This window comes from Rhinoderma darwinii, chromosome 3 (assembly GCF_050947455.1).
Source record: "Rhinoderma darwinii isolate aRhiDar2 chromosome 3, aRhiDar2.hap1, whole genome shotgun sequence".
NCBI lineage: Eukaryota > Metazoa > Chordata > Amphibia > Anura > Rhinodermatidae > Rhinoderma > Rhinoderma darwinii.
Genome location: NC_134689.1, coordinates 332640481 through 332650228, shown reverse-complemented (window position 1 = coordinate 332650228; position 9748 = coordinate 332640481). Strand labels below are relative to the sequence as shown.

Sequence of the window (9748 nt, the reverse complement as noted above, 5' to 3'; positions counted from 1 at the left end):
AGCCAGGTGGCTGCGCCTGCAAGCATTTTGTCAGTTATGGAAGAAGAGAATGCTACTTCTAGCAATATGTCAACTTTTGCAGTGACAGAAGAAGCTGTAGAGACACCATGTTCCTGCACTATGTCCACGGTGGCATCGACTGTACAAGAAATTACCGGAGCATGAACATTCCGCACAGCACAGAAAGCACTACTGGAGTTGGAGAACACTCCAAAAGTCCATAGGCGGTCATGGTGTTGACTTCGAGATGCAAAGAAGTTTAGCGAAGGAAGTGGATAAGTTTATGGCTCTTCTAGAAAGACTCTTGGACGTGACACTGCATTTGGCTTCACGCAACATGGCATTCAGGGGAACAACGCAAAGAATTGGAGAAATCCATAATGGCAATTTTCTTGGAACGTTGGAAATCCTGTCACGATATGACAATTTACTACGCGAGCATTTAGAAAAAGTCAAGGCCAGTCAAGAAAAGGGAAAGAAACTTCCAGCTCATTATCTCTCCTGGGCCACACAAAATGAATTTATAAATATTTGTGGAAAACATGTACTGGATGCCATACTACTAGAAAGGAAAGAAGCGATTTATTTTTCTGTAGTTTGTGATGCTACACCAGATATTTCACACACCGAACAGAATGTTATAGTTGTAAGATATGTTTACAGAGAGCCTCAAAAAAGAAGTTGGCATATTCAAGAAAGGTTCTTGGAATTTTTTGATTTTTTCCAGAAGACTGGTGAAGAAATTGCTGAAATGATTATCTCAAGATTGAATGAACATGCCATTGACCTCAAAGACTGCAGAGGTCAGGGATATGACAATGGTGCAAACATGTCCGGCAGGATTAAAGGTGTAAGAGCCAGAATCCAGGAGAGATATCCAACAGCTATATTTTGTCCCTGCGCTGCCCATTCGTTAAACCTTGTGGGTGTACACGCTGCCGCAAGCTGCCCTGAAATGAAGACATTTTTTGGAAGTGTAAACAGGCTATACATTCTGTTTAGCAGCAGCCCTGAGAGATGGAACACACTGCTTGAAGAAGTTGGAAGGTCTTTGCATGGTCTAAGTGACACCAGGTGGAGTTCAAGAATAGAGGCTGTGCGTCCAATTGCTCAGAAACTCCCAAGCGTTCTGAAGGCTCTGGAAAAAGTTCTTGCTTCCAAAAAACTTACAAGTGATGCACACTCAGACGCTCAAGGTCTCCATGACTATTTTTCATCTTTCCGGTCAGTAGTTTTAGCAACATTCTGGATAAAAGTGCTTACCAGTTTTGAGCAGAGAAACAAAATTCTTCAATCAAGATCTATTTCCATGGAAATTGGAGCCGCCAACATTAAAGCCCTCTCGGAAGAAATGAAACTTCTTCGGGAAAAGTGGCCTGCTCTACTCTCTGAAGCCAAATCTGTAGCTGATTGTATGGAGATTCCAAAGGAGCTACTGAATTCTCAGCAATTGCGCCAAAGGAAGTCAAAGCACCATGATGCCATAAATCCTGAAGATCATTTTAAAGCTAATGTCTTCCTTGTGGCAATGGACACAATCATTTCTGATCTTCATCAGCGCTTCAAATCAATGGAAGATGTATGCAAATTATTTGCTCCAATCCTTAAACTGAGAACAATGAGTGAAGAAGACTTGGTGACATCCACTGAAGAATTGATCTCCGCATACCCTGATGACTTCACATCATCTTTACTCTGTGAACTGCAACATCTCCGTAAAGTGTATTGCGCTACATTCCCCGAAAACTTGGGTCCACTAGATTTGCTAAACTCTATCTATGAACTAGAGCTTCAGGGAATATTTGGAGAGGTGTGTATTGCTCTTCGGATTTTCACCACCCTCCCACTTTCAGTAGCGGAAGGAGAAAGGGCATTTAGCAAACTTTCATTGATCAAGAACTATCTGCGTTCTACAATGAGCGAGCAACGTTTAAACAGCCTAGCAATTCTTTCCATTGAACATGGGCTTGCCAGACAGCTCAATTATAAAGACCTTATTAAAGATTTTGCAAATCAGAAAGTTAGAAGACTGTCTGCTCTACAAATCTAAATTTGCTCTTATTTTTGCTCTGAGCCAAGCATGAAACAATCCTCATCTATCACAGCTAAAACAGCACAATAGCTATTTGCGCAATAGGTAAGTATATGATTAATGATGTTTAAATGTAAAATAAGAATGTTTGCCCCCTTTTGCTGCTTTTCTTTGTTATTGATAGTAATATTGTTTATATTTATGCTCAATCTGTAAAACCGTTTGCACTATTCTGTTTGTTAGTTATATGTTAATGTGACTGAAGCACTTTATCATTTTATATTTGTTATATATGTTGTCCGTTAAACTTTTTTTTTTATGTTAACGTTTGGTGGTTCTTAATTTTTTGGAATGATGTTTCACTTGCACTATAGTATTGAATCGAATTACCATATTTGGTCAAAAGATTTAACTGAATGACTCTAAATTAAAAAAAAAACAAAAAAAACATTTGTTCACCAGAATAGGTAAAAAGTTTTAGAAGCATTCAACAAATAAACAGACCACAAATAAGATGATGTAATTTTGTACATCTTAAAAAGACACTATTAAAAATTTGCAGAGTACGGGAACAATTAATACAAATAACCTTTGAACAGCCTAAGGGTTTGTAGACATGCCTATGGATTCATTAAATGGACCCAGAGGCCGTATGTGCGGCATAATATTCTCAGATAGACATATAGTGGAGCTCGTTATATTTTATTTTACAGGAGTCAATGAGAAAAAGGAAAAACGCCATGTGCCTCAGTGTACAAATTGAGACATGGCGGTACAGTATCAGCTCTTAGAATTCTATTAGCTCCATATTATAGATCCACAACATTAGGATCTTAGGCAGCTAAATTTACTATTGTTAGATACATATAGGGTTATTGAGAAATTTGAAATGAGTTAGAGTAGAGTAGGGCCCTGCCAAAAGAGTCTACCTTGTCGTGGTGGCAGGCTTCAAAATCTTTTGGCCAAATAAAAAGTTATTAGTTATGTATCACACACAGAGCGTGATATGGTGTTGGGCGGAGTACAGTTAATGGGCGGTGCCACGGTAGGGGGGTCCCGAAAATTTAGCTGTAGGGGGCCCTGAAATTCCTGATGGCGGCCCTGTCCATATATGTAAAGTGACGTCAGGGTCGGAATCCCTGGTCAGGGCGTTGCCGACGCTCCGGTCGTGTACTCCGGCTTTGCAAAGCTTCTGACATCACTTTACGTATATGGATATCAGGAACAGCGCCATAGTCCCTGGGCAGAGCGCTAGTAGAAGGCTCCAGCCCTGGGAAAGCTCCAGACGTCACTACCATTCATGGACAGTGACTTCAGGAGTTTCCCCTGGGCCATTGCCCGGGCGACGTATCCCACTGTATGCCATACAGTGGGATACAGTTTGGCTAAATATATCAAAATCCAGAGCATTAACCGGTCACTGCCTGCTCCATGGTCTCGTTCACTGTAATTGACATCAGCACCAAAATTAGTTAATGCGTATAACGTACAAACGTGAGTGCCACACTTTCCGTTGCCCGGCCACGGTAATGGAGGGTGGGGGGCCTCAGATATCTTGGCTGTACGGGGCCCAGAAATTCCTGATGGCAGCCCTGTATAGACAGTGACGTCAGGGGCTCCTCTCGGAATGGAATCCCTGGCAAGATTATTGCCGACACTCTGGCCGGGGATTCTGCTTCTGGAGAAGCCCCTGATTTCACTATCCATATACCCTTAAATGCGCGATGTACAAGGAGGGGGCTGTAGCGCTATTTACAAGGGGGTTGTGGCCCTACCTACAAAAGGGGGCGGTGCGGCAGTATCTCCTAAAGGGAGAGTGTAGCAGTATCTACTAGGGGGGAATGTGGCACTATCTACTAGGGGGGAGTGTGGCAATATCTACAATGTGGGGTGGCACTATCTAATATCGGGGAGTGTGGTACTATCTATAAGAGATGTGGGGGACACCATTTACAAGTGGGAGCTGTGTGGAAGTATCTACAATTGTGGGTGTGTGGCGCTATCTACAGAGGGGACTGTGTGGCACTATGTACAAGGGGAGGTGTATTGCACTATCTGCAAGAAGTGGTTGTTCATTATCTCACCATATAGTCTCTTTAGCCTCAGTTATACAATCTGTTTTAGTTAGGCACACTGACTTCTTTCATTTATTTCCTTTTAATTTATTGTCATGTTAACTACCTTTTCTTACTATTGCTTGGAAATTTAGAAATGGTTTTATACTCGACATACAAAAATGATTTTGAAAAAAAATTACACCTCATTGATTGGTAGAGAAAGCAAACATGGCGAGGGGAGGAAGATCTCAGGGAAGAAGTTCGGGAGGGGGGGGGGGGACTTTGCCCCGGGTGCTGAAGAACCTAGCTATGCCTCTGCATTCAGGATCCTTAGCTGGATAATTCTAGGTAGGTTGTTCCAATATTGCTCAGGCATGGTGTGTCCAGTGAAACAGACTAATATACCTGGTGATTGACATGGATAGGCTGGGGATGGATTTGGGAGTACGCGCTGGCCCTATAAGATGCAGGAAGTGAGCACGCGCCTGCCCTATAGTCAGACCCAGCAACACAAGAAAGTGCACATGCATGGCAGTGGGGAGATACAGGAACCGTACATGGTGTACCAAAGGTACACCTGGCAATTGTACCTCCCATCTTTCAAATATCACAAAGAGGGACAACCCTTTTTTATTTTAAGCCACACCCCTAATCCCACCCAATCCCCACCCATACACACCCGCTTCAGCCCACACAGAATCATGCTCCCATGGTGTCTCCCACACAGTATAATGCCAAATACCTGCCCCCATACAGTATAATGCCCCAATAGATGCACCCATACAGTATGAAGCCAACACAGATACCCCCATACGGTATAAAGCCCACACAGATTCTTCCATGCAGTATAATGCCCAAACAAATTCCCCCATAGGGCAGAATTCCCCTAGCTGCCTCCATGCAGCATAATGCCCCCATAGGTGCCCCATACAGTATAATGACCACACAGATGACCCCATACAGTATAATGCCCTAAAGTTTCATCCATACTGCTTAATGCCCCCATACAGTATAATGCCCTATAGTTTCCCCCATACTGCTTAATGCCCCCATACAGCATAATTCCCTTATAGCTGCCACCATACAGTATAATGCCCCATAGCTGCCCCATATGGCTTAATCCCCCATACAGCATAATGCCCCCTTAGCTGCCCTTATATAGTATAATACTCCCAAAGTTGACCTAGTGCCAGTGCCCGTGTAGATAGTGCCACAGTGCCCATGATGTAGATAGTCCCCATGTAGATAATGCCCATGTATAGTGCCACAGTATCCAAGTTGATAGGGCCACAACCCCCTTGAAGATAGCGCCACCCCCTGTAGATATCATCAACGCCCCCACCCTGCAGATAGCGCCATTGGGACTCCCGCTAGGAGCAGAATCCAAAGCCAGAGCATAGGCCAGGGATTACGCTCCTAGAGAGAAGCCCTGATGTCACTCTCCATATATGGACAGTGACGTCAGTGGCTACTCCATGGCCGGAGATTCCGCTCCAGGGGAAGCCCCTGACATCAATTAAGGTAGCGCTGTGCCCAGGGAGTCCTCAGCGAGCAGAGGAGCTCCCTTTGTTCTTCCGCTATGAACTAATTCTGAAGAAGGGAGCTGATTCCCTGCTTCAGCATTGGGTTCAACTTTATCTGCGTCCTAAGGATGCAGATACAGTTGACAGCGAAACATAGCCCCGGCCGCCCGGCATGGTTGGGAGGTATAGTTACAGTATTTTATAACATTGAGGTAAGGATTTTTCACAGCAGCAATTCTTGTTCACTGAAGTAGAATGTGTCCACAAGATGCTAAGGAACCCTACTAGATGGAGAAGTCGACAGACCATAATGGTTACTGGTGGTAAGTGGGAGCACAAAAACATCTGTGCTTCAATAAATCCTAGGCATATGTAATACATTTTAGCTTAAATATTTACTGATTTCCTCAAGCCCATGATAGCACCAACTGGTGGTGCCATCATGTGATAGGAAGAAATAAAAAAGTGTGCGATGGCCGGCTATTAAGGGGTGGGGAAGGCCTTTTTTTTAAACTAGCACTTTAGAACACGCCTAAGATAGTTAGAATATTTTTATATTAGACATAGTGCTATACTCCATATGTAGTACATAAGAAAAGATACCGGTAGTTACATTTCCTCCTACCCATGACAAGTCTGTCATAGGTAAGGGGAAAAGGTGCGGAATGGCCGGCTATTAAGGGGTGGAGGAGGCCGGATTTTTTATTTTGTAACTGAGACCACAGACCATGTCTAAGATATTTAGAATATTTTTATATTACACATAGAGATGTGCTCTATATGTAGTAATAAGAAAAGCTACCGGTAATTACATTTCCTCCTACTTATGACAAGTCTGTCATAGGTGAGGGGAAAAGGTGCGGAATGGCCGACTATTAGGTGGTGAAGGAGGCCATATTTTTCTTTTTTTATTTAACACTGGCTACATTCACACGACAATTAAAAACTGGCCATTAAAGACTGATCAACTGTCAGTTTTTCATGGCCGTTTTGCATCTGTGTGTCTCTAAATTTTCTTCCATACCCAGTCTGTCTGTCCGTTTTTGTTGGCCGTTTGTGTTCTGTTTGCCATCCGTTTTTCATGGCCGTAAAAAAAAAGAATCGATTTAATTTGTCAGGTTTTTTTTTGTCCCAACCCCGTGAAATCACCACAGTGCCCATGTAGATAGTGCTGCAATGTCCCTGTAGATAGTGCCACAGTGCCCACTGTAAATAATGCCACAGTGACCAGATAATACCACGGTGCCCACATATAAAGTGCCAGTGCCCACATAGTGCCACAGTGCCCATTGTAGATAGTGCCACATTGCCCACATAGTACCACAGTGTCCACATATAAAGTGCCATAGTGCCCACATATAAAGTGCCAGTGCCTACATAATGCCACAGTGCCCATGTAGATAGCACCACAGAGTCCCCTGTAGATAGTGCCACACCACCAATATACGCCCCCTCCCCTGTAGATAGATCCACTGTAGGAGCGGAATCCCTCTGGCCGGAGATTCCTCATAGATGGAGACCCTGAAGTCTCTGTCCATATATGGACAGTGACGTCAGGAGAGCGTAATCCCTTGCCAGAGCAGACCGGGGATTCCGCTCCAGGACTAACATCTTGACGTCACTGTCCATATATGGATAGTGACGCTGGGGGCTTCTCCAGGAGCGTAATCCCCTGCTAGAGCGGGGTCTAGCCGCTGGGGATTTCGCACCTACAGGGCGCGCTATATACGGGGGATGGGCGGGGTGATTGCTATCTTCAGGCAGGGGGTACTATCTACTTGGAGGAGTGCTAGCTACAACACTGAAGTCTCTGGCCAGAGATCTTGTGATGCTCTTGCCGGGGATTCAATTGTGGAAAGCCCGACATCACTGTCCTTCTATGGACAGTAATGTCAGGGGCTTCCCCGGGCTTAGCGCTCAAAGTAGCACTGTGTGCAGGGAGTCCTTGGCCAGGATCAGTTTTTACCGGCCGTTACAAGGATTGTTTCCTAAAAAACGGCCGGTAAAAACTGATCCATTGACTTCTATGGGAGCCTTCTGGCCGTGACAACTGACAGAAATAGGACATGTCCTATTTTTTGATGGACAATATTCATACAGTCCCCCTTAGTAGTGCCACACAGCCGCTTGTATATAGTGCCACACAACCCCCCTAGTATATAGTGCCACCCTGCTCACCCCTTGTATATAGTCCACCCTGTAGCCCTTTGTATATAGTGCCACCCAGCTCCCCCCTTGTATATAGTGCCACCCTGCTCCCCCACGTGTATATAGTGCCACCCTGCTCCCCCCTTGTATATAGTGCCACCACGCTACCCCCTTGTATAAAGAGCCACCCTGCTCCCCCCCCCTTGTATATAGTGCCACCCTGCTCCCCTGCTTGAATATAGTGCAACCCTGCTCCCCCGTCTTGTATATAGTGCCTCACAGCCCCACCAAAAAAAAATATTTTGTACTTACCTTACCCCATTCTTGCGACGGACGGAGCGCTGCACAGGCTCCGGTCAGGACCCATGTGCAGACCTGCGTGATGCATTGACGTCATCATGCCAGCCTGCGCATAGAGTTTTCCCAGCACCTTTTAGGCTGCAGGCCTAAAGTGGCCTGCAGCCTCAGGGCCAATTCTAGATTTCAGCTGCCTGAGGCGAAAATTGAATTGGTCCCCCCCCAGATTTTGATTGACATCCCTGGCTGTTCTACATCACTACCAGCCTCCTCAAACTCTTGCGGATGCCAGTTGCCTTGTACTCCCCTGGCATGCGCGGTGCAGCAACGAAGCCGGGCAGAGTACACCTCGCTGCACGGTGAGTGCCCAAGTAGTAGAAGGCATTAGCGCATCCGAGAAAGTTATATCAGCCAGGGGGATGTCAATCAAACATGGAAAGGTGGGTTTGGAGGCAGGACTATGTGACTCTTCAGGATGGCGGCACCGCCCCATGACCCTTTAATAAGTAATTAGCATATAGTATGAGCCGTTTTAAAAGTTGATTTTATAGATATTGCTGCATCTGAAAAAAACATACATTTGGAAATATTGTCAGGTTATGTATTACCGCATGTTGGCGATTCAAGGATTCTTGGGTTAAAACTACAAGACAGGTTCCCATTAAATATACAATGAATTGAAAACCATTCTTCTGCCCTGCAATTTTGTTATTATAAATATATCCTATATGGTTACAGCTCCAGAACCATGCTCATACATATATACGGCACAAGACCCAAGCTCAGTACATAAATACAGCACCAGAACAAAGCTCAGTACGTATATACAGCACCAGGACAAAGCTCAGTACATAAATACAGCACCAAAACCAAACTCAGTGCATAAATACAGCCCCAGAACATGCTCTGTACATAAATACAGCCCCAGAACCAAGCTCAGTACATATATACAGCAACAGAACAATGGACATGTTTCTTTTTTAAACCGTACTAATTACGTATCCAGACCCAAGCTCAGTACATAAATAAAGCACCAGAACAAAGCTCAGTACATATATACAGCCCCAGAACAAAGATCAGTACATATATACAGCACCAGAACAAATACAGCTCAATTTAGTACAACCCCTGCCGTATAGGTTTGTACGGTGTAAAACTACAGCTCCCAGCATGGTCCGAACAATGGTAAGAATATGCTGGGAGATGCTGTTTCACCCAAAAAATCATATCATAATAATACCACCCATGCTCTCGCTGCAGATCATACAATGACTACAGTATTGATTAGAGGCAGAATAAACATTTACATTAAAGGGACAGATATGTATAGATCAGCAGCACAGGATAAATTTTTCAAGAGGGTGCACGTCTCCTGGGTCACAGTCCGAGTGACCCCTCAGTCAAGACAAAAAAGAAATGGAGACAGCACTACCGAATTTGTATCCCACGGGGTATGCGATTGACTTTGCAATACTCGCCCAGGGTAATCAAATGCAATTCCACTGTAATGGCCTTTTTGGACTCATTCTCCCATTTCCTTTTAATGCTCTCCACAGCCGGTACACTGAGAAACGACACCTCTCCCGGTAATCCCCGTAAAATTCTACTCACATCCTCCTCAGAGTAGGAAAATAAAGTGGATTGAGGTTCCATGTAACCGTCAGGATCTTTGCAAATGAGTATCCGTGCAC

General features: G+C 44.5%; 1 protein-coding gene across 1 annotated transcript; it reads left to right on the top strand.

Moving 5' to 3' along the window:
• The first annotated feature begins 247 nt into the window (after positions 1-247).
• LOC142750480 (zinc finger MYM-type protein 1-like) lies at positions 248-2050 on the top strand. The gene has a single exon (XM_075859483.1). The coding sequence runs from the start codon at positions 248-250 to the stop codon at positions 2048-2050; it is 1803 nt and encodes a 600-aa protein (XP_075715598.1).
• The last annotated feature ends 7698 nt before the right edge of the window (positions 2051-9748 follow it).

Bases quoted from the DNA above. Each gene is read 5' to 3' on its own strand.
- LOC142750480 (XM_075859483.1), top strand. From the start codon at position 248: ATGCAAAGAAGTTTAGCGAAGGAAGTGGATAAGTTTATGGCTCTTCTA.